General features: G+C 37.5%; 1 protein-coding gene across 4 annotated transcripts in view; it reads right to left on the bottom strand.

Annotated features, from left to right (window-relative positions):
- The window catches only part of LYST (lysosomal trafficking regulator), a 205,074-nt gene that overhangs the window by 139,860 nt on the left and 39,018 nt on the right, over positions 1-26,196 (bottom strand). For all 4 annotated transcript variants that reach the window (XR_004030064.1, XM_030812643.1, XM_030812644.1 and 1 more), the window contains exons 4-8: positions 10,678-10,768; positions 6,151-8,233; positions 3,439-4,468; positions 2,306-2,467; positions 711-867 (exon numbers count right to left, since the gene is read on the bottom strand). Coding sequence is in view for 3 of the 4 variants with exons in the window: in XM_030812643.1 (XP_030668503.1) it covers positions 711-867; positions 2,306-2,467; positions 3,439-4,468; positions 6,151-8,233; positions 10,678-10,768 (3,523 nt within the window). In the remaining variant the exon portion in view is untranslated. The remainder of the gene's footprint in view (positions 1-710; positions 868-2,305; positions 2,468-3,438; positions 4,469-6,150; positions 8,234-10,677; positions 10,769-26,196) is intronic.

The following is a 26,196-nucleotide window of genomic DNA, read 5'->3' as shown; positions in this document are numbered from 1 at the left end:
CCATCTCGAAAAAAAAAAAAAACTAGCAGTACTAGGACACTCACAAGGCCAGCATATAAAAAGATGGAGTCTTGCCAGAAGTCTCTTGGCTCTAATCAACCCATCTTTTCCATGCTACTCATTTTAAATCCAAAGACAAGGGAGGAAAGGATCATAGGCAATATAGTTCCATCCTAAAGACAAATTGAGCTGTGGTAAACTAAGAAGAAATCTATGCTTGGCTGTCACAGACAGGTGTCTTCATTCCTTGTATTATGTATTCTTTATAACAAACTGCCTGAATGCTCTTCCTGCCAGTGTTTGTCTGCCTAGCTTGATTTCATTTAGTCCTCAATGTAAACATTGCCTCTTCAGAAAGGACTTCCCTCACCACCCAGTTACTATTATGACATCACCCAGTTTATCGATTTCTATTTTATTATCTACTTCTAGTATTTATTGTCTTTCACACTAGAATATACATGAAATTGGGGACTTTGTCCTTCACTCCATGTTCTTAAGCACTCAGACCATGTGTGTGATAACAAGCTATATCACATTGTTGCATATATGAATGCCAGACTGTTGGGAAGATCAATAAAATGATTATGCAACACATTTGTTAAACTGTAAGGCAATACAAAATTATAAAGTGGTATTATTATGAACCATTTTGCTATTTAATGATCTGGCCTGCAGATCGAATTACAAGCACTTCAATGATATTTTACCATCATCCTGGGTTTCGCCATCTTCAGGATTGCTTTCACTATCTGCTTCGTAACCTTCTTCTTCAACTAAAAGTTTAAAACTACAACACTGAGAATCCTCAGCTTCTTCTGAAAAATCACCAGGCTGGGATGACAATTCTTCTGCAGATTGATGACTCTATAAATCAGTGTAATTCAAAGGTTGTAACATTTGCTTGTTTTTAGTAATAGAATACTTATTACTCAAAAGTCATGTTAAGGACAGTTTCAACATTTTCTTGAAGAAAAAAACTTAGTAAACAATATGAATCATTATAAATTATGAAATTCACTCAGCAAAATTTCCCAGATCCTTTCAGACAACTTAATACCTCAAAAAAGGGGTTTCTAACAAAGTAAGTTATAGGTCATTTCAGTTTAATAAATAAATCTATGTAAGAAATTTCATTCTAGTTATACAATTGGAAATGACTAAAAACCACAATGTGGTAAAATTTTATTTCACACAATTTAATACTAATATATATTATTGGTGCACATTTGTTAATAAAAAAGATTTTTTCATAAGGATTTTTATAAATGCCTCATAAATTAGGTAACTAGAGAAGACAAGACTTTTTTTCAAAGGGATTAATTAAAAGATCTCAGAATGCAACTGTCTACATAACAAGCATCTCAGAAGTCAAGAGTTCCAGTACTAACTTCCTGTGCAAGAAAGAAATTTTCCTTCTCTTATAAAAATTCCACTAATACCTTCATTTTAGAAAAACATTTTCACTTAAAGAAGCTCAGAATACTTCATCATTGTAACAACAATAAAAGGTAGAATAAAGTAGGTATTTTAACATTTTACAGTTAATCAATTAATTCAGTAATATGATGAACTTATTCATAGCTATTTCAGCATGTTTTTAAGTTATGGCAAATAGTAACATAAAATGTTATTTCAAAACCTTATAAAACATTATATATATGGCTAGATCAAGGAGTTAAAAGAGAAGTTATATAAAAAATAAAGGACAGACGGCAATTAAAGGTAAAATAAACATAAAATGAGAGGGAAACAAGCCAATTATGCACCACATAATTTTAGGAAAGAAAATTACAACAGTTGTTTCAGGAAAAAATGTTAAACAACTAAAACACTGTGACTGCTATTTTTTATGTAAGTACTAGTCATTTTTATGTTGAATGATTTAAAATTAATGTGAGTAGAGAGTTCTGGAAATATTAGCTGTACCACCAAAGAACCAGATAGGATAGGTAAATCATCACCATCCCTGAATTAGCATTTAATAAACTATCAGGTATATGTAAAATATACCAAATCAAGTAATATATTTCTGTCCTAACTGGAAGTAATTCTCAGTAAATTTCCAGATTAGATAAGGAAAAGCATGTCGTATTGCTCTCCTGTTATGTGTAAGACGGGGCAATGACAAAATACTGTCCATCCCATCATATATCCATCATGAGGAGATAAGATCCACTGAACTCATCTGACCAAGTCCTAGTCCATATGCTCTAATGACATTCATCAGCGTCCTAGTCTCATCCCACACTTCCACCTCTGCTGGTCATACCCAAAGAACACAACTATATGTTGTTATTCATACCTTCTCAGTCATAGCATCATTATGTTCAAAATCTGCTGAATAATTCCCGAGGGCAACTCGAAGCAGGGCATCAAATAAAGGCTTTGCTAGTTGTGTTTCAATCACCTTTGACTGGGAAAGATGGTCCCTCATTTCAAATAATATATTTTCCACAGACAAGTTCTAAGGTAAAATAAAAAAGACTAAGAATATTAATAACCATTAAAAAAACTAAATGATGAAAAAATAAATAATAAATTACTATTTACCTAAGTATAAAGCTAATCCATTTATTTGCAGTTGATATGAAAGCAAAATGACTATATAAATATCTAGCTCTATATAAACATCCTGTTAAAATTAACAACATTTTTACTGATAAAATAGTTCATCTTATTTGGTTTTCATTGCAGCATGGTAAAGAACGGCAAGAAATTAAGCTAAGCAAAGAAGTCAAATCAAGACTGAAGAGTTTTGTGTGCTGTGTTAAAGCGTGTGAATTTCAATTGTGGAAATTCAGTGTGGAAGCATCAGGATTTTTTGGAGATAAGGCAACATGGAGGCTGGAACTGAAGTAGGAAGAGCCTGTTGGCTGACTGAACAGTTAGGTGTAAGTTAGTGAGGACAGAAGAGGTCTGCCATATTCCAGGTCCCTAGATTCCTTTTTAGTTGAGAAATGATCTCAGGAGAAAATTTGTAAGAATGTGAGGTAAAGCAGAAGAGGTTAGGGAAGAATCTGGACAAAGATGTGGTTTTAGGAGAAGTCTAGTCCCAGCCTCATTTCCTGGGAAGCTCTGGAGCCTGAAGTGCCCCACAATGATTGTCCCCACTTCTTAAAGCCACATCTATCAGCATTAGCTATGAGCATCCTTCCCAGGCATCTCCCATCGGTCAAGGGCGATTCCTGGAAGATGGGTGCTGATGCGCAGATGGTGAATGGGTGATCAGTTTGGTAAAGGAGATCTGGGCAGGGCAGCCAACAGCATCACACAAAGATTTAGATCTTTCAACTTTGAAACACAATATCCATTACTATTCATCTGACACTTATGTGTGTGTATGTACGTGTATATATATATAAAACATAATATATATGTGTGTGCATATATATGTATATATATTACATAAGAGCTGGACTAAGGACAAGGTATTACCTGATTAGGTAACTCCAATTCCATCTTCTGTTGACTAGTTCTGGCACCATGAAGACAAATGGCCAGAAGGGCTTCCAAAAGTCGTATACTCTGAAGTGAGGTCTCACTTTCTGGACTTGTAAATATCTTTGCTTCCTCAGGAGCGGCTTCAGTAGCTGAAACTTGTTCCACATTTATGGAAGAAATATGCTGTAACTCTAATTTACCTAAACTGTCAGCACTCTTTTTTAGACTACCTAGTTCTGATGGTATGGGGTCACTTTTTGTAGTCAAAGATAATAAATCTTCCTTCACAGTTATCTCAGGTTGAGAAATTCTGTTTATATCCTGGTTTTCATTTACATTTGTATCTTCCTCCTTTTTTCCTTGCTCCTCTTTGCGACTTCTGAACAGTTTCTGTATTATCATAAATATTAACTTATGACATACTCGGAAACCACCAAGCCTATAAAACTGTTTCTGGAAGACTGAACTCAACATGTAGATCCAACGACACATAGACCAAATGTCTGCTGCTTGGTGCATATATTCAGGAGAAGGCAAGACAAGGCTCTCGAGAGATAAACATGGCAGCATATGACTTAAAGGCTCGCTGGCTGTGCTGTCATAGCCAGAAGTATCTTCTGAGTCATTGGCTGACTCCCTATCAGACTCTGCTTCTTTACTTATGCATAAAAACGCCACACAGAGGAATAGGTTTATTGTGTTGATATGAACATCTTGGTTAACAGTCTTCCATCTCTTTGGATAAGCTTCTTTGAGGCCAGCATAAAATTTGCTGAGACTCTGAGGAGAATCTGAATAAGCTTGCTGATGATGAAAAGAAGTACCCTCATGTACAGAGGACAACTCCTTCTGTTCAGTGTCTATCCCTTCAATACCTGGAACTGAGGCATCTTTCTGTTGCTCCCCTAGGCTGATTATCAGAGTTTCAAATGCTTTTAGAGAATGACTTCGAATACCATTTAAGTAATTTAATTCGATTATTTGACTTACTCCATTACAACTCAAAAACAAATCTCTTATTACCCTGTGAAAGAAAAAAAGCATGTAAAAAGGTTTAAATAAAGAAACATCATTTATAAATAGGTACATATAGTATTTAATATCACTATTGCATGTGGGGTATACTAACCACTACCTAATTTTATTCATCAATTATCAGGCTAAAGTTCTTAGTTAAATATAATTAGGACCTCAAGTTACTTTCTAATTACTCTGATATCCTTCTTCAAACATTTGTATATATGGCTCCAGCAGTATCTAAAAAGAAAAGATTACCTGTCCCACATTAAATGAAGCAATTCAGGGAAGAAAATTTTTCTCCAAATGGCAAATTCTATATACATTCTGAACACCACAGCCACCACCACACTTGAGGTGGACACCCTGAGGGCAGGCAAGCATGTGTTTGTTCGTTAGTTTGTCCGCCTGACAGTTCATTTGGGAATTTGTTTACTTTAAATCTATACCTTATGAAAGGTAAGAATCACACTACAGAGCTGAAAATCTTCAGAAGGCTCAGCATCACATGAATTTCCCTTCTAATTGGGCTAGTTGAACAGAGTCAATGGTACAAATACTATAAAAGGTTTTCAACTCTGTCTCCAGTGAGACTTCTGTCTAGATCATTGGAATCCTAGTAATAACTTTAATATAAGCCAGCTAGGTGATTCTCAGCCCTTTCATCACAAAGATCCAGGTTGTCCACAAATATGCCAAAGAGTTACAAAACTTTCACATCAGTCAGTTCTATTTATACAATGCCAAAATGTCAGAAAATTTTTTAAATGACTGTAAGGCATTGATTTAACATCAATAATAGTTTTAAAGTAGTTGTACTAAGATTGGCCAAAAAATGCCACACATGAAGATATTAATGATAGGTTATTTCTGTATAAGTTTCTAAAATGGTATATGCACTAATTTGAAAGGCCAGTCTACCTATTCATTTATAAAACTATTTTTAAATGCACCAGATTTGGCAATCACAAAGTCTGGAAAACTCACTGATAGGATTAAAAGTAATTTTAATCTTCTTATTTTTGTTTATCTATATTTTCTAATTTTTCTATATTGCAGAGGTTATAAATGTAAATATAATATTTTAAAATTAATAATCCCATTAGTGCCTCTGCCTCTAATCGTTTTATGTATTATTTTACATGTTAATACATATTTTACATAGTTGTAAATAAGTGAACACTATTTTAATTGTTTATATTTTACCCATAAGATACTATAATCATTTTCTCATATTCCAATATGATCTTTTTAAACATTTTCAATGGCCAATAATATTCTATCAAGGAAATATAAAGTAATTAAACTTGCTCTGCTCTTGGATATCTGTGTTTCATCTGCATTTTTCTCAGAAGTATATCTAAAACTTTTCTTTTTGTTGAGAAATTAAAATCAATGGCTCTATCCTCTTCTCTATAAACAGCTCAGTAAAAAATGCATACATACATAAACAAATGGTTAAAACAAATCTGACATGGAAGGAGAACATTTTTTGTTGACAAATTGAAATTAAATCCTAGAAAAGAATAAAGAGTAAATACGATCATACTACTGCCAAGGCCCTGGAGATATCAGTGTTAGAAGTTTAAATGCATACACTTTATCACTCACTTGAAAGCATCCAATGAAAAAGATCTAGACATGCGCAACAACCCCCAACCCCCCCCACCCCAACACACACATACAAACCTGGATTTAAGCAGGATAGGCAGAGTTTTTACATAAACCTGAAGCACGTCCTGAGGCAAGCACTGGTTATGATGGCTACATATATGACTTTGAGCTGAAGTAATGCTTAGGTGTTGACAATGATGTGCTAATTCAACTCCTCTTTGGAGCACAGGATTAAATATGTAATTATATAGTTTCCACTGAACAACTATATTGCCTTTCTGGATTAAATTGCAAATGTGATTTGCAATCTGTATACTATGTAATCTGTCTTCTTCAAAAACAAAGTTCTGATAAGCCTTTAAAGCATCCCATTTCCACAACAAATCTTCAGATCCACTGCTGGGCAGGATCCCTTGAAATCTGTAAGAAGGACTGGATAAACTTGAGGAGGGTTCAGCATCACATAAGTTTCCCTGCAGTGTCTCTTCTAATTGGGCTAGTTGGTCAGAGTCAACAGTACAAATATTACAAGCTGCTTTTTTAATTTTTGGTGATATCTCTGCTCCTCCTAACTGATCCAAAATAAGTTTGTTAAGGATATTCAATATATGCTGCTGAAAATTTTTCAGTGCTGGCAATTTAAAAGCATGGAGCAAAGGAATGATTACAGATTTGGGATCCATACAACAGCATATTCCAATGTTATGAATACCCAATAGGATCTGGACACAAGTGCTGCTCAAGGAAGCCTGCTGCAGTAAGCGTAAGCACTGATGGGCACACACTGCAATGCAACAGCACCGCTCAGGATAATAAACATCTCCATCTGCAGTCTCTTCAAATGGGTTTTTGGAAACCTGGTTTTTAAAAGCCGAAACCAGAAGACCTGAGAGATCTCGGTGATGATGCATAAAATGAGAATATTCACATCGTCTGTGCCTTTTTCTTGTACACATCGAATGATGAAGTTGCTCTGATTTCACTTTTTTGACAGTGCTCATTATTTTCATCACACTATTTATTAGGGCTTTCAAATGCTCTGAGGCCTCGGGAGGAACTCCATTTCTTAAAACCAGCCATTCCATTTGAAGAACTGCTGTTTCAAATAAATTAAATCCATGATGCTGAATGAATTCTTGAACCAAATCCACGGCTTGACTGAAGTAGAAGGGATTTGAAGCTGCACTTTGAAGACAACAGATCAGAATCTGAAGAACTCCTTCCAAAAGCTCAGGTAAAAGAAGGGCTCTATGACGATACTTTGAAAACACAAAATCTTCCTGAACCTCCTGCAGTGTTTTCTTTTGTCTTGGTGCAAAAGGGTCAGGCTGCTTTTCTAGCCATATTCTAATTTTTAAAGCTGCTCTAAGCAACTCAGTTAAATTTTTCCTAAGATTTTCTGGCATCATCTCTGCAGTACTAACATCTACTGACAGAAGATGCAACACTGTTCGAAAGAGCATCCTTTGAATCAAAGCCACTGGTTCTTCAGTCCAACCTGCAGAAACTACTCGACTCTCCAAGTTGTCGCTCAGACTACAGCAGTCCCCAAAGCCTGCTAGGAATTCAGTTAGTGTGGGCACTACACTGGCTGCTAAAGGAGAACTATGATTCAAGGTAATGTCAAACTTACAAACTTTTTCTAATAAAGATAACAAAACATGACATAAGTCAAATGGAGAATTGTTCATGTTACTGATAACAGACAAGGCAGCTGGCTCACTTAAAATGTCAGTGTTTGACTCCTGTCTTGGAATAATCTCTCTGGAATTTTCCAAAGCCATAGCATCTGGAGGAGTCTGTTCTTCTTTGGTTGCTAAGTGGTCAAGTTTAGCTTTAGGGTGGTCTTGTTTAGGAAACGATGTTACAAAATGCTGCAGCAGATGGGGCCTTCTATGCTTATTCATTGCTATGCCTTTTTCATCTGAATTGGCTTCTGAATCTGAGGTGGAGAGCTGTGTCTTTCTTGCATCTCTTATAGAATAGCGATGGGTAATTTTACGCTGTCGTCTGCTTTTTCGAAAAACATTTACTTTTGCAGAAACCTGACTAGACAGGACACTTCCTTCTAAATGTAATTTTTCCTGAGTGGATCTTTGTGAACTTGAGTTCTTTTCTTTGGTCAGGATTATATCTGCTGAGAGCGGTAGATTAAAATCTAATGGAATGAAAAAAGAAGACTTAGAATATCTCAGTATGTTTTAAAACTCAATTTTAAGGTGACAGCCCTCTTATTTATCTTAAATCCACTAAAGGAGTTTATCCTCAATGTATTTTGCTGCAGGGCTGATTTCCTTCATTTATGTCATATCTCTGGGTTACCTCCTCTCACACTTATCCTTACTCTAAACACTAGCTGACATTAGTTCAAAGGATACAAATTGATTTTTAAAACAACAAAACAGAGGCACACCTATACTTACTCTAAACACTAGCTGACATTACTTCAAAGGATACAAACTGATTTTTAAAACAACAAAAGAGAGGCTGGGTGAGGTGGCTTATGCCTGTAATCCCAGCACTTTGGGAGACTGAGGCAGGTGGGATCACTTGAGGTCAAGAGTTTGAGACCAGCCTGGCCAACACAGTGAAACCCTGTCTCTAGTAAAAATACAGAAATTAGTCAGATGTGGTGGTGCACGCCTGTAATCCCAGCTACTTGGGAGCCTGAGGCAGGAGAATCGCTTGAACCTGGGAGGCAGACATTGCAATGAGATGAGATCGTGCCACTGCACTCCAGCCCAGGTGACAGAGTGAGACTCTGTCTCAAAACAACAACAACAAACAAAAGAGAACAGAGTTAAGAAAGTAAATCTGATTTAAAACTATATATTATATTCTAACTTCAACATGAGATGCTATAGATTATCTGGTATTTAGTGCTATTGTTCATACTATTTACAAATCTCTTCCCATAGTACCACTAATTAAGATATAAGGATGTATTATATTCTCAAAAATAGTATTCATAGACCTGATATAACTTAACTACTTTAAGATTTTTCTAAAATTATTTCAAAATCATACACTATATGCCAAATGTTCTCCAAAACTGAGGTTTAAAGAATTCTTTATTCAAATTATTTCTCAAATGTTTCAGCACTGAACTGGGTACCAGGGATAGACATCATTATTTCATCCCCAGTGCCTAGATAGGGCCTGACATATGGTCAACACTCAGTAACTACTTCTTAGGGGAAATGAATGAATTCTCCCTTTAACTAAAAAGATAATTAAATCAGTCTTTCTCTTTGCAGTATGTAGTAACAGCTATATAAAAAAGTAGCTGTAATTTAGAGTGAATAAATTAAAATCTGTAAATAAAAAATCTGTGCTTTACTAAGACAGGGAAAGCAAACCAGATGGGAAGAGGAGAAATTAAAAGGAGTCTGACAAATTCCACCCAAGCAAAAGATGCAGACAATGAAGACAACTTCCCCCAAAGAGCATTAATCAGATTTCTTAAATGATTAACAATTTGTGAATTCTGCAAACTCAGAAAAAAATAAAAGCAGAGAGTTAGTGAATCAATAAATAAGCAGAAAAACCGTATTACAAGACCTTAGATACCTCCTTAAAAAAAGCCCCATGAAATTCACTAAAAATACAGGAATTAAAATACAATAATTTTTTTTTAACCTGAGAGATCTTCAAACATCTCACAAGTCACATGTCACAAGAAAGGGTCAAGAGGAAAACTATTAATCTCTCCAATGAAACATTTAAAGTTTCATGTACTTTATAGACATATGATTTCTTCAAAATCATAAATTAAAAAATCTATTGACCTTACATACAATAATTCTACCCAAGCTTTAAACAAAATATTACATCAAATGTATCCTTTAGGCTGGGCACGGTAGCTCAGGCCTGTAATCCCAGCACTTCGGGGGGCTGTGGTGGGCAGATTACTTGAGGTCAGGAGTTTGAGACCAGCCTGGCCAACACAGTGAAATCCCATCTGTACATACTAAAATGCAAAAATTAGTCTGGCATGGTGGTGCACACCTGTAATCCCATCTACTCAGGAGGCTGAGGCACAAGAATTGCTTGAACTCGGGAGGCTGAGGTTGCAGTGAGCCGAGATCACCACTGCCCTCCAACCTGGGCGACAGAGTGAGACTCTGTCTAAAAAAAAAAAAAAAAAAAAAAAAAAAAAAAAATTATACTTTAAAGGCAACGCTAGAAAAACTAAGCTAAAACAAATACTACAAAAGTCACTTATAGAATACTGGTAATAGAAAGCAGTCTTTAAAATAAGCAAAGAAACTTTAATTTCTTTATTCAGACTTTTCACTTCCAACTTTTCACTATCCATTTTTCTGACGTTATGCTGCACACCTAGACTCACTCCTTCTGATAAGTTTCTGCTTCTTCATACATTTTCTAATCATCAGTACATTCAAGTACCTCCCCCAAGAAGCACCCTGGTTTTTGTGTTATTGAAAGGAAAATGTGTTTGCCTAAATAATTTTTCATATTTAGTATGAATAAATCACAATAACATCTACTGTTCTGAATCAGAATCAAACACTCAGGCAGAAGTAACTTTCCTATGAAATTTTGATAACACAAGTGATATGATAAAGGGGAAAAGCATACCTGTTGCTTTTTCTTCTTGGACAGGTATCTTCCATACCAGTGGAAGGAGAGACAGAAGGAGAGTCAGGAGTTCTTCTCTACATGTCAATGCCTATGTCAGTAACAAAAGAATCCTTCATGTTCTAAGGCGGTAAAGACACATCAGTTCCTAGTATCTTGCCTTAAACTGAACCAAAAAATCCTTTTTCTTGAAAGGCTGCATTTGAAAAGCTAAGAATCAAATTAACCTATCTTCAATCCAGTTAAAGCTGTGATACTTTTAAGTTTATAAGCCTTTCTAATGATAGAAGAATCTAAGAGTATTTGACAGTATTTAGCACACTCTTGCTGATACTTCTAAAAATAGCTGTTATTACCACCATGCACATTGCAAGAATTCCTCACCTATGAAGAAACAGATTTGCTAGGTGAAAATGAAAAGTTAAGCCCTATTAATTAGCAAAGCAATGCTACAAAGTTACTAGAAAAATGTGAAGCCTTCATGCAGTTAAATGTAAAACTCAGAGACAATTTTAAAAAGAGAAATTGACATTATTAATAAATAATATATAAGGAGAGAAAGACTTATTAGTGAATGTAATCCAATAAATATTTATTGACTGCACACTATGTCCACAAAAATACTGTCTTACCCTTTCTGGAGGATATGGTCCAAGCCCTGGAGAAGGTCCCCTCATTTGGTCCATAAAATACATACACATAAACAGTTAAAGAACAGCAGAAGGCATGTAGTATGAGTAAGTATCCAGGGGTGGTACAAGCATTCAGTTTAGGAGTTCGGAAAAAGGAGCAGTCATTATCAGAAGTATGGAAGGAGAATGGGAGCTAGAGAGCTAGACCTGGGACACCTGGGACATGGGTAGTAAAGGATTTAACGACAAATCAAGTTTGAGTTCTTGCCTTATACCAGTTGGCGGGAGAGGGGGTCGCATGATGACACAATCGGATTTGCTGAACAGAATTAGGTGGAAGGGGAAGCAGTGTTAGAGGCGGGGAAACAATAATCCAGATGAGAGAGATGATGACTTTCTGAAGTACTCCAACAACAGAAGGGAAAAGGAGACATACTTGAGAAACTGTAAGGTAGAACTAAAATAACTTGCAGTTGATTATCTATGGCACATAAGGGAGAAAAAAAAAAAAGATCTAAAAGGACCTACAGGTTTCTGGTTTCAGCAACTAGGTAGCTGATAATGTATTCACCAAGACAGGAAATTTACAAGTGGTATTAGGTTGGGATAAAGGTGATGGATTCACTTTTTGGACATATGGAGTCTGAGATGTCTATGGGCTATCCTAATGGCTTTTTAGTAGACAGTAAATGTATATAGATCTGGAACTTAAAAAAATATGAAGTAAATAACAAGATTTAGGAGTAATTGGGGTGGAAGGCAAGAACATAAGTGAGTTTTCCCAGGGTGAGAATATAGAATGACAATAGAAGACCACCAAAAATGAAACTCTGGACTTTAAAGACTTAAAGATGGGCAATGCTAAAGAAAAGCCTGGAAAGGCTTCTACTGAAAAGTAGCCCCCAGAAAGAGAAGTACAACCAGAGAAACCAAGGAAGAGACCAGTTCAGAAAAGAAAGGAGTCAGCAGGGCCAAAGCTGTTGCCCTTTCACTGTGTGACATGATGGCCGAAAAGCATTTAGCAACTGGAATGCCCCTTAACTAATGGCTTTAATGGAGTGATTTGGGTGCAACTCCAATTACAATAGGCTGAAGAGTCAAAGGAAGTGAGAAAGTAAAGACAGGACATTTGGACTATTCCTTCTGGTGTCCTGGTTGTGAAAAGGCTCAGAATTCCTCAAAAAAGGCGTTTAGTAAAATCTAAACCCCTTTTTAGGCGCAGAAAACCCTTCATGGCAATGATTCCTGTTGACCTGTCCAGTTTCAGCTCCCTCCGCCACACATGAGCCCTCCCCATACATCTAGCTGGTAAGGGTTTCCCCTGAAAACTACTGGTCTCTGTGCTCCCAATAGGTCTTCCTCACACACACTGTTTCTGCAATTCTCCATCCCCATCCTCCCATCTGTCAAACTGCAACTCATTCTCTAGGTTTTTAGTTCCTCTGTGGGGAGACTTCTCTAACACCCTACCTGTTTCCCTTAGTAAACTTAGCTTTCATGTTGCTGATTTGCTTCCATTCCAGCAAACACTCTGCTGAAGTGTTACTGTCTGAATGCCCATTTTCCTCTTTTATCCATTAAATAAATATTTCTTGATCCCCCTACTAAACAGGGCAGGCACTGTGTCAGGTACTTCAAATGCTGTGGTGAACACAATATCCATATCCTCATGAAGCCTACTTTCTAGCACAGGAGACAGAAAATAATGGGTAAAAATAAGAAAACTTCAGATATAATGCTGTGCTATGAAGGAAATTATCTAGGAAAGAGATTACAGAGTGACAAAAAGGGTAACATTTTAGACAGGCTATTTAGGGTGGGCTATTTGAGCAGATACTTAATTGATGAGAAGAAGGAATCCATGCAAAGATTTGGAGGAAAAGGGCTCCTAGCAAGTATATGAAGTGTTGGGAATGGGTTTGGCTTTTTCATAGAAAGCAAGAAAGCTCGAAAGCTCCTAGATCTGATAAATAACTTCAGCAAAGTCTTAGGCTACAAAATCAATGTACACAAATCAGTGGCATTTCTATACACTGACAACACGCAAGCTGAGGGGCAAACCAAGAACACAATCTCATTCACAATAGTCACAAAAAGAATAAAATACCTAGGAATACAGCTAACCAGGAAGGTGATAGATTTCTACGATGAGAATTATAAAACATTGCTGAAAGAAATCAGAGATGACACAAACAAATGGAAAAACATTCCACATTCATGAATAGAAAGAAACAATATTGTTAAAATGGGGCCGGGCGTAGTGGCTCACACCTGTAATCCCAACGCTTTGGGAGGCTGAGGTGGGCGGATCACAAGGTCAAGAGATCGAGACCATCCTGGCCAACTGATGAAACCCCATCTCTACTAAAAATACAAAAATTAGTTGGGCGTGGGGGTGCCTAACTGTATTCCTAGCTACTCAGGAGGCTGAGGCAGAAGAATCACTTGAACCCGGGAGGAGGAGAAAGCAGTAAGCCAAGATCACGCCACTGCACTCCAGCCTGGCAACAAAGTGAGACTCCAGCTCAAAAAAAAAAAAGGCTGGGCGTGGTGGCTCACACCTGTAATGCCAGCACTTTGGGAGGCCAAGGCAGGTAGATCACAAGGTCAGGTGATCGAGATCATCCTGGCAAACACAGTAAAACTCCAACTCTACTAAAAATACAAAAAATTAGCCAGGCATGATGCCATGCGCCTGTAGTCCCAGCTACTCAGGAGCTGAGGCAGGAGAATCACTTGAACCTGGGAGGCAGAGGTTGCAGTGAGCCAAGATCACACCACTGCACTCCAGCCTGGGTGACAGAGAGAGACTCCATCAAAAAAAAAAAAAAAAAAAAAAAAAAAAAAAAAAAGCCATACTGCCCAAAGCAATTTACAGATTCAATGCTATTCCAAACTACCAATGACATTCTTCAAAGAATTAGAAAAAGCTATTCTAAAATTCATATGGAATAAGAAAAGACTCTGAATAGCCAAAGCAATCCTATACAAAACGAGCAAAGCTAGAGGCATCACATTACTTGACTTCAAACTACTCTACGAGGCTATAGTAACTAAAACAGCATGGTACTCGTACAAAAACAGACACAGAGACCAATGGAACAGAATAGAGAGCCCAGAAATAAAGCTACACACCTACAACCATCTGGAATATAACCTAAGAAACACCACCCTGGACATAGGCCCTGGCAAAGGTTTCATGACGAAGGATGCCAAAAGCAATCACAACGAAAACAAAAACTGACAAATGGGACTTAATTAAACTAAAGAGCTTCTGCACAGCAAAGGAAACTATCAACAGAGTAAACAGACAGCCTACAGAGTGGGAGAAAATATTTGCAAACCATGTATCTGACAAAGGTCTAATATACAGAATCTATAATGAACTTCAACAACTTTATAAGAAAAAGACAAACGACCCTATTAAAAAGTGGCCAAAGGACACGAACAGACACTTTTCAAAAGAAGACATACACGCGCCAACAAGCATATGAAAAAATGCTCAACATCACTACCCATTAGAGAAATGCAAATCAAAACCACAATGAGATACCATCTCACACCAGTCAGGATGGCTATTAAAAATGAAAAAAAGAAAAAAAAAACATGCTGGTGAGGTTGTGGAGAAAAGAGAACACTCATACAATGCTGATGGGAACATAAGTTAGTTCAGCTATTGTGGAAAGCAATTTGGCAATTTCTCAAAGAACTTAAAACAGAACTACCATTCAACCCAGCAATCCCATTATTGGGTATATACCCAAAGGAATATAAATCATTCTACCATAAAGACAAACGTGTGCTTATGTTCACCACAGCACTATTCATGATAACAAATCAACCTAAATACCCATCAATGATAGACTGGATGAAGAAAATGTGGCACATATACATTATGAAATACTGTGCAGCCACAAAAAAGAACGAGATCATGTCCTTTGTAGCAATATGGATGGGGGCTGAGGTCATTATCCTAGGTGAACTAATAGAAACAGAAAACCAAATACTGCATGTTCTCACTTTATAAGTGGGAGCTAAACCTTGGGTACACATGGACACAAAGAAGGGAACAGACACTGGGGCCTCTTTCAGGATGGAGGGTGGGAGAAGGGTGAGGATCAAAAAACTATTAATTGGGTACCATACTTATTACCTGGGTGATGAAATAGTCTGCACACCAAACCCCATGACATGCAATCTACCTATATAACAAACCTGCACATGCACCCCTGAACCTAAAATAAAAGTTAAAAAAACATATTTGTTACCACAAAAGTGATCTATTCATTAAGAGTTTGAAGGAATCCACTGGCAATAGAATTGTCCCTTAAGCGCTTGAAGGAGAAAATATGTAAGTTTCACAATATTTTCTGTGATGATTTTTTGAGATTTATACACATGTCAATTTTGTGATGTACATTTTTCCAGAAATTTGTCATTTCATGATTATTTCTGTCACTTCATGATTATAATTAACTTTAATCATTTCATGATTATTTTAACAGGAATTATATATTACAACCTTTTTTAAAAACAGAAAGAAGGAGAGTGGCTGAAACATACATAGCAAGAGGGAGAGGGCTAGGAGACAAGGCTGGAGGGTGTAGGTTGGACAGGTAGGCAGTGTCAGATCTAATGGGCCTTTGTGGACCACACAAAGGAGTTCAGGTTTATCTCTAAATATGATGGGAAACTTTCCCAAACATACTTCTCAGTCTTCTCTCAGGGCATGGACTCCAGGGCTCAGGCCCTAGTCCTCAGCAAACACCCCCTTTTCTGCCACCCAACACCTAACATGGAGTTGGGTATTCAATAACCATTCACTGCATGAATGACTTTAAATTTTAGATGCAAAATAAAACGTATAAAGGGCCCCATTTCCATGTGCTTTACTTCCAAATAATAAAACTAAAGATGTATAGATAACATTTCCATGTATAGCTCATACTCAGTATACCTCAACATTTTTAAAGATGCTAATAAAAATATACATCACCTTTTAAAAAAGAAAAAAGATACACCAACTTTTGGCACATCTTTCCGGTAGAGTCCTCCTAATCTGAGTCTTCATCTTTGGCAGGTGAACTAATAGCATTCTAATGGAGTTGCAGAAACCTCAAGGGTCTGAGAAAGTGCTACGGACACACTGTACTGATAATTCAGCCCTTGCTCCACATACTGGCAAATCACCACTGCTGCGTGAATAGGCATTCCTGACTCCTGGCAGAGCTCTGCATGACACAAGGTCCTTCCCACTCAGCTGAGGACTTCTCAACTACCTTCAAGGCTCAGACCCAGCAACACCTCTTCTGTGGAGCTTCTCCTCCCACAGGAACCCAAGATTGCTGTTCTCCCCCTCAAGAGAAAGGAAGAACATTCCTGTTGCCCCCATTTCACCAAGTGAGTTAGTTCTTGCAAACCATGCGCCTTGAAAGAATGAGAATGAGGCGAGTGCAGATGTTTGGGTTTTGGCCCCTCTGCTGGAATTGTAGTCCTGAAGAGGGCATCCCGCACCACCCTGATGCCCAATATAGCAATGAGGGAAATGAGTCTTTGCTTCACATTTGATTACCACAATTTCAAACACAATTCATCATTGGGGAAGTTCTCTTCAATCCTCTGGGTGTATTACTTCTTTATTAGTATCTGTATCATTTATTCCCAGATTTATCCTTTCTGGTCCCAAAGAAACCACATTTGTAATTCTGTCCTTTTAGAAGTGATATAATCCTTTACTCTTAATTTGTGGGCACCCTGGCAAATCAGAACTTGCAGCCCTCTATTTCAAACCAAGAGCCTATCTCCCAAGTTTTATCTCCCATGGTCCTTTGTACATACAGTAGTCACAGAATCCAGGGGAATGAGGTGTTCCCTCATGCTATCCAAGTGGGAAGTTCCCAATGTGCCATATTAGACAATATATGCCATGAACAGGTCCATTCCCTGCTATTTCTAGACCACCCAATCAAGAGAAATCAGCCAATAACAATAACATACCACTTATATTTAATACTTACTTTTTTTTTTTTTTGAGATGGAGTCTCGCTGTGTTGCCCAGGCTGGAGTGCAGTGGCGCGATCTCGACTCACTGCAAGCTCCACCTCCTGGGTTCACACCATTCTCCTGCCTCAGCCTCCTGAGTAGCTGGGACTACAGGCACCTGCCACCACACCCGGCTAATTTTTTCATAATTTTAGTAGAGACGGGGTTTCACTGTGTTAGCCAGGATGGTCTCAATCTCCTGACCTCGTGATCCGCCCGCCTCAGCCTCCCAAAGTGCTGGGATTACAGGCGTGAGCCACCACGCCCGGCCAATACTTACATTTTTATGTCTTCCTTTTTACAGGGAAAATAACTGCGTTACACCTTTATAAAATTCCCCATAGAAACAACAAACAGTAAAATAACTTTCATTGAGGTAATTTTTCCATTCAAGAAACATATTTCAAGTACCAACAAGGTGCCAGGCACTGGCCCTTTTCATAACTATTGTTTAGACTGGGTTTTAAACTAATTGCCTATCCTAGCCATTCAGAAGAAGAAGTGGTGGGATGGGAGAAAATGGGCAAGTGAGTCAAAGGGGAAAGGGCTAAGATCACAAACCGGACTGATGTCTAGGAAGCTGCACAGGCAGATGGTCACCAGATGGCTAGGGTTCAAGGACTTCTGGATGACATGATAAAGAACTTGGACTCTATCCAGAATGTGATGGAAAGCTAATAGTTATTTTCTTTTTTTCTTTTTTTTTTTTTTTTTGAGACAAGGTTTCACTCTGTTACCCAGGCTGGAGTTCAGTGGCACAATCATGGCTCACTGTAACCTCCACTGCCCAGGCTCAGGTGATCCTCCCGCCCCAGCCTCCCAAGTAGCTGGGACTACAGGCACGTGCCGCCACACCCAGTTAATTTTTGTATTTTTTTGTAGAGATGGGGTTTTGCCATGTTGCCTAGGCTGGTCTTGAACTCCTGGGCTCAAGCAATCTGTCTGCCTTGGCCTCCCAAAGTGCTAGGATTACAGGGGTGAACCACCACACCCAGCCTAATAGGTATTTTTGATATTACATTAAATCTGTATTTTGACATGCTAATTAAATTTGATTTTCCATGCATAAGCAGGAATATATGTGTATGGACTATTTAAGCCCTTTATTTCTTCTATCAGAATTTTATGATTATTTCTAATATATGTGTATATACACATATATGAAGGTTTCTACATTAGTACTACAAATAGGATCTTTCTCTTTCCTTTTCTTTTCTAGCTGTATAGCTGCAGCTAAAAACAAACATCTTTGCCTTATACTCCACAACTTTGTTGAATAGTTTTCTGGATGAGTTCTTGGATTTTTCCGTACACATTACTTTAAAAAATAGTATTTTTATTTCTCCATCTTTCCTACATTAGCTTTCATATTCCACTTTACCACTACATGTATTTAAAACATAATATCAAATGGAAATAGCAATAAAGAATTATGCTCGTATTGGTCCCACGTAGAACTTCTTATTAAAAATATTATTGACGTCTGGGCATGGTGGCTCACGCCTACAATCCCGGCTCTTTGGGAGGCCAAGGAGGGTGATTGCTTGAGCTCAGGACCTCGAAAACGGTCTGGGCAACACGGTGAAACCCCATCTGTACAAAAAATACAAAAATTAGCTGGGCATAGTGATGCATGCCTGTAATCCAGGCTATTTGGGAGGCTGAGGTGGGAGGATTGCTTGAGCCTGGGAGGCAGAGGTTGCAGAGAGCTGAGATCGTGTCAATGCACTCCAGCCTGCGTGACAGAGTCTTTTTTTCTGAGACCCTGTCTCAAAAAAGAAAAAAAAAATTGGTTCTTCTAATCTTTGTATATGAAAGAAATCCTCTATTCTAAGCTTAATTTGTTTTTAGACCTTTTATCAAATGTTTTTGATGAGTCAGGATAGTTATGTTATATGTACTGTTTTTCCCAGCGATAAACATGCTAACAGTTTTTCTTGAATTAGACCAGGAATTGCAACCTTTTTATGTAAAGAACCAGATAGTAAATATTTTAGACTTGGTGAGTCATATATGGTCTCTGTTGCATATTCTTCTGTTTAACAACCCTTTAAAAATGCAAAAACTATTCTTAGCTTGTACATTGTACAAAAACAAGTCAATGGCAACAGGATCGGCCTGTAGCCTGTAGTTTGCTCAGCCAGCTCCCATTCTGCCCCCACCTCCCCTTTAGGCAAACAGTGGTTATTAAATGGCCATAATACTCTTTGTTAAGACTCCAGAAAGACTTAGGTGGTAACTAGTAGACCCTATCACCTAGACAAAAGTACTACTAAGAATCTTCAGGGCATTGTTCTGTACAAAGCAGAGAAGGCTGTCTCAAAGACTATTATAGATGTGGCTTTTGAGGCATAGAGTGAACCCCACTAAGATTCACAGGAAACTCACAACATTTTAAAGAAAGTTGGTTATTAAAAGATACTAACAGCTTGGCCTAAAAGGGATAGGATAGACACAGTTCAAGACGAAAAAAGGCCTCTGGGCCCCCACTCTTCAACAGGCAGGAAGTAGGGTGAGAAAGCTATATATTATGGGCTATCTGTTATAGAAAAGAGAACGTACCTCATAAGGTGGAACCAAGAGTCCTGGAGAAACATGGATTAGGGAACCACTCCCACAGAAGAAAAATATATTCCCAGACCCTAGAACAGGGGCCATGAAAACATGTGCTGACTGGATTTCGGGACCGCTATGGCCGAGAGATCGCTATGTTCCTCTCCTGTCCCTCTTCTTATTACAATTAACTTACTCCTATATCATTATTGTATATAGGGCATATGCGGAGCAGATAACCTGTCTAATTCATAAGTTTCTCAATCAAGAAGAGCTGCAACAAAATTACTATATATGAAAGCCTCATGTGTATCCAGAACTGATGCATACCATGAGATCATCAATTCAAGACTGAGGTCATGATGGAATAATATATACTTCAAGAGGCGTAGAGGGAAGTGAGTGTAGGAGGAAGAATAATAATTTTAGTCAGAGAAGAGACCATGGTAGGTTAAACACAGCTACAAATCAATTGCAGTTCCTCCTATCAAGTGATAGAGTCTATTTCCCCATCCCTAAATCTGAGCTGACCTTGTGACTAGCTTTGACCAATAGAATGTGATCAACATGTTGTTGTGACTTCTTGCAGCTTCTGCACCCTCTGGGAATGTTTCCATTATCATGTAAATAAGCTGAGTCTAGCCTACTGGAAGACGAGAAGCCATGTGGATGAGAACTGAGGCAGTCTGGCCAACAGCCCCACCCAATAGCCCTCAGTTAATCTGCTAACTGACTGCAAACTCAGATGTAAGACCAGCTGATACCTCAAGGAGCCAAAGTGGCTATTCCAGCTGAGCCATGCCAGAACTGCCGACTCAACAGAATCACGAGCAAAGAAATCATTGTTTTATGCCACTAAGTTTTGGAACATGGTCTGTTACACCACAATCAACTGATATATTCATTGCTTCAATCAGTCTGGGTGGATAATTGGGGGATTAATTAAAAGGGGAATCATTCAATGAATTATCTACTCTCTATGGATAGCACCACTGTCGCGTGGTTAAGATTTCCACTGCGATCACACTCTCACTACTCCAAGAAGTAGGAATGCCAACATCCCCTACATCCTCTCATTCCTGTCAGACCAATCATGCATAGATAGAACTAGGTTTGTGTGTGAACAGAAACTGTAGAACTAGATATAGTAAATTAATGCTCATTTATTATTACCTTTACTACATTTAAAAGTTTGCATTATTCTCCCATTGAAACAACTCTTGCCAATTTTATCATTAACTCACTTGTCAAATCTGAAGAATAATTCTCATTGCCTATTCCCTTGCTTTAAAATTTCCCCAATGTTTTCAGAATAAAATTAAGACTTCTTAACATGGTATACAAGGCTTGCCATGTCATGGCCTCTGCCCTTCAGGTCTCCCCACTAGCCAATCTCCGTTTTACCAAAAGCAAAGCAAAGTTCAGCTTCGCTGTAACTTCACTAAACTACTTGTAATTCATTGAATGTGCTGTGTTTTCTCTAGCCCCCGTGTTTTTTCATGTGCAATTCCTGTGGTCTGGTGTTTCCTGCCTCTTTACATTGCCGATTCCTACTTAGGGATGTCAATATCTAAGAAGCAGTTCCTGATGACCCCTCTCCACTACATTCACCAAATACTTTTTACACTGTTTTGTCATCACTTATTTATCTATCTCTTCAAAAGCGAAGAGCTCCTGGTAAAGAGAGTCGCTGTCATTTCATCTCCGCATCTAGCAGAGGTGCTGGGCATAGTAGGTACTTAATGGTCTGCTGAGTAAAGCAGTGAATAAACTGTAGCCACACTTCTAAAGGTCTGATATTTTTCTGTTTATTTTATATATCACTACAGGTAGGCCATTTCAGCAGTACTATACATTAAAGTGAAAATACTACAAAAATGTAGGAAGAATAAAGTACTCTCCTACATAGAAAATAGCCAAAGATTTTTAAAAACCTATTATAATGTTTGAATTATATTTTGTTCATAAATGTACAACCCCCTTTGGTAAAACTTCACATTTTACTCAGCAACATAAGTAAACAACTTTATAAAACATCCACAGAGTGCAGTAGGTATGGAAATTATGTATCGTTGAAATTTTAAAAAGTAGTATTTATAACACATGGTCATGTATACTAGTCCAATTTTGATATATATGTTGGCAATAGGGCATAGAAGAAACCAGAAGCCATTATTTTCAAATATTACACAGAGAAAATTTTTATATTGGAAGGATCCCTTAAGTCATCCAGCTGAATGTCCTTATGTTACTGATGAGGGTACTGTGCTCTGGAGCAATTAAGTGACTAAAGTCACTCATCTAGTTGATATGGGTGCTGAGATTAAAAGCAAAGATAGGCTGGGCATGGTGGTGTGGTAGAAATATTCAACTTTGTCATCTTTAACCATTAAAAAGAATGTTTTTGATATTTAAAAAAAGTATTTTTCCCTAAGAATAAGTAGATTAAAATTTGTGTATAATAAATTATGAACAAAATGGAGTTTATTCCAGGAATGCAAACATTTAAAAACTACCGCCGGGCACAGTGGCTCACACCTGTAATCCCAGCACTTTGGGTGGCTGAGGCGGGTGGATCATGAGGTCAGGAGTTCAAGACCAGCCTGGCCAAGATGGTGAAACCCCGTCTCTACTAAAACTACAAAAATTAGCCAGGTGCGGTGGCAGGCGCCTATAATCCCAGCTACTTGGGAGGCTGAGGCAGGAGAATCACTTAAACCTGGATGTCAGAGGTTGCAGTGAGCCAAGGTTGCACCACTGCACTCCAGCCTGGGCGACAGAGTTGAGACTCCGTCTCAAAAAAAAAAACAAAAACAACAACAACAACAACTATCAAGATAACTCACCTACATTACAGAATAAAAAAGAAAAATCATATGATAGTTTCAACAGATGCAGAAAAGGCATTTGACAAAATTCAGCACCCATTCAGTATAAAAACTCTCAACAAATTGGGAATGGAAGAAAATTCCCTCATTCTGATAAAAGGTGTCTAAGAAAAACTGAGAGTTCATATCACATTTAATGGTGAAATACCTCATGCTTCTCCTTAGGTCAAACACTAAACCAGGATGTCCACTTTCACTACTTCCATCTGTACTAGAAGCCAGTGCAAAAGTCAAGAAAGCAAAATAAAAGGCATACAGATTGGGAAAAAAGTAAAATTGTCATTCACAGATGACATTATTATTTACATACAAAATCCTAGGGAATCTACAGAAAGTTTCAAGATCTAATGAATTTAGCAAAGGCACAGGACACAAGGTCAACATACAAAAAGCAATTGTATTTCTATGAGCGACAAACAACAGGAAAATAAAAAATTTAAATACCTTTTATAATAGCATAAAAAAGGAATAAAATATTTAGAATAAATTTAACCAAACAACAGGCAGGACCTCTACAATGAAAACCACCCAACAGTGCAGAGAAACGAACTAAAGAAGACATAAATAGAGTTTGATATCATGTTCATGCATTGAAAAACTCAACATTGTTAAGTGTCAATTCTCTGTAAACTGATTTATAGATTCAATGCCATCTCAAGTGAAATCCTAGTGTGAATTTTGTAGAAATAACAAGTTGATTCTAAAATTTATATGAAAATATGAAGGATCTAGAATGGCCAAGCTTTCTTTAAAAACAAGAACAAAATTAGACAACTTACAACATCTAATTTGCAAACTTATTTTTATAAAAGCTACAGTAATCTAGACAGGGCACTGATAAAAGACTACAGGAAAGATCAGTGGAACACAATGCAGTCTAGAAAGACCCACAAATATAGAAAAAGAAAAAGTGCTCAACATCATTAATTGCCAGAAAAATGCAAATTAAACCTACAATGAGATACTACTTCATATTCACTTAGAACGACTAACACTAAAAAGACTGGCAATATCAAATATTAGAGAGGATATAGAACTGGAATTCTCATACACTGCTGGTAAGAATGAAACATGGTGCAACTACTTTGCAAAACAGTTGGGCAGTTTCTTACAAAATTAAACAAACATTATCCTTTGCCCACAAATTGTATGCCTACATATTTACCCAGGAGAAATGAAAATATATCCAAGGACTTTTATAGGAATGTTCAAAGCAGCTTTATTCATAATAGCCAAATGCATACAGCTCAAAAGATTAAACAGCAGGTGAATGGTTAAACAAATTACAGTATACCCTTACAATGAAATACTAATCAGAAATTAAAAAGTAGTGAACTACTGAATTATGCAACAACATGGATGAATTTCAGAGACATGAGACTACATACTACATGATTCCAAAGCTACATTTAGATGCTAAAAGTCACAACAGTGGTGGTCTTGCAGTGAGTGAAGGGGAAGGACTGACTGAAAAAAAGGCATGACGAAACTTTCTAAGGTGGCGGAAATATTCTAAACAATGATCTGGGTGGTGACGACACAGGTGTAAATATTTGGATTTTGTTTTGTTTTTTTAAGACAGGGTTTCACTCTGTCACCCAGGCCAGAGTGCAGTGGCACGACCATGGCTCACTGCAGCCTTGATCCCCTCAGGCTCAAGCAATCCTCTCACCTCAGCCTCCTGAGTAGCTGGGACTATAGGCACACACCACCACACCTGGATAATGTTATTTTTTTGTAGAGATGGGGTTTTGCCATGTTGCCCAGGCTGGTCTCAAACTCCAGGCCTCAAGTAATCCACCTACCTTGGCCTCCCAAACGATTGGGACTACTGATGTGAGGTGTATTTGTCACTATTCATCTAACTACATACACATTATCTGTGCATTTACTGTATATAAATTATACCTCAATAAAAAGTCTATTTAGTTCTTTATATTAAATGTCGATTAATAAGCTGGGCGCAGTGGCTCATACCTGTAATCCTAGCACTTTGGGAGGCCACGGTGGGCAGATCACTTGGGGCCAGGAGTTTGAGACCAGCCTGGCCAACATCGCAAAACCCTGTTTCTACTAAAAATATTTTTAAAAAATTAGCCCGGGCGTGGTGGCGCATGTCTGTAATCCCAGCTACTTAGGTAGCTGAGACATGACAACCTCTAGAACCCTGGAGGCTGAGGTTACAGTGAGCCATGATTGTGCCACTGCACTCCAGCCTGGGTGAAAAAGTGAGACTCTGTCTCAAAAATAAATAAATATTAATAAAGCAAAAGGACTACAGTTGGTGGGAAAGGGCTTAAATCACCCCAGAGTACTCAGGAAGTGCTCCTATTCATGAGAAGCACAGATAGAAAAACTAAATTTCCTCCTAAAACATACAATTGTGTGTCTAGTGTTACGATTTCATCTTAAATGATAAAATCTCATTCAATTAATTCCCCTTAAAAACTCAAACATTCATTCTCCATTTCCTAATTGAAAGAACTAAATGTTGATAAAGGCCTATGTTTTAAATGGCTATTTATTTTCACTCCAAAGGCACATCTACTGTTCCTACTATTATTGCTACAGATATTCCAAAAAGTGACTAGGTGGAAAGAAGGGATTAAAAAATACCACCACAGGAAAAAAATATTTAACTTATGACCTAAATAATTTTAGTCATTTAATACCTTAAAATATATCTTATGACTTAAAAGAGAAAGTATTCTCTTTACCATATATACAAAGAAAATATCATATTTGGAATCCAATAGATTTGGATCCAGTATACATAAAGAACTGCTACAACTGACGATAAATAAATAACCTGACCTTAAAAATGGTACAAAACTTTTAAACAGACGTTCATAAAAGAAGATATACAAATGGCCAATAAGCAAATGAAAAAATGCTCAACATCATTAGTTGTTAGAGGAATGTGAACTAAAACTACAATAAGATACTACTTCATATTCTTTTAGAATGGCTAACACTACAGACTAGCAAAATATTCCCAAAAGAGAAACTATTGCTGCTGTTATGACATGAATTATTTCAGTCATTTAGTAATACATTAAAAGACATTTCATGACATAAAAGAGAAAGCATAAAATCTGGAGAGATGGAAAATAGATTAGTGTTTGCTTAGGGGTAGGAGAATGGAAGGGATAGGGGAACGATAGCTAAAGGGTATGGAGTTTCTTTTGGAGGTGATGAAAATATTCCAAAATTAACTGTGGTGACAGATGCACTTATCTGTGACTACATTAAAAGCCACTGAATTGTACACATAAAATGGGTGAATTTTAAGATATCTGAATTATATCTCAATAATGTTATTTTTAATAATGCTGTTATTAAGATTTTGATTGGGATTAAATTGGGATCTATAGATTTGGAGAAAACATGTATGTTTATAATAT

This window comes from Nomascus leucogenys, chromosome 5 (assembly GCF_006542625.1).
Source record: "Nomascus leucogenys isolate Asia chromosome 5, Asia_NLE_v1, whole genome shotgun sequence".
NCBI classification, from domain to species: Eukaryota; Metazoa; Chordata; class Mammalia; order Primates; family Hylobatidae; genus Nomascus; species Nomascus leucogenys.
The sequence above is the reverse complement of the archived record's forward strand: the minus strand, read 5'-3'. Positions and strand labels throughout refer to the sequence as shown.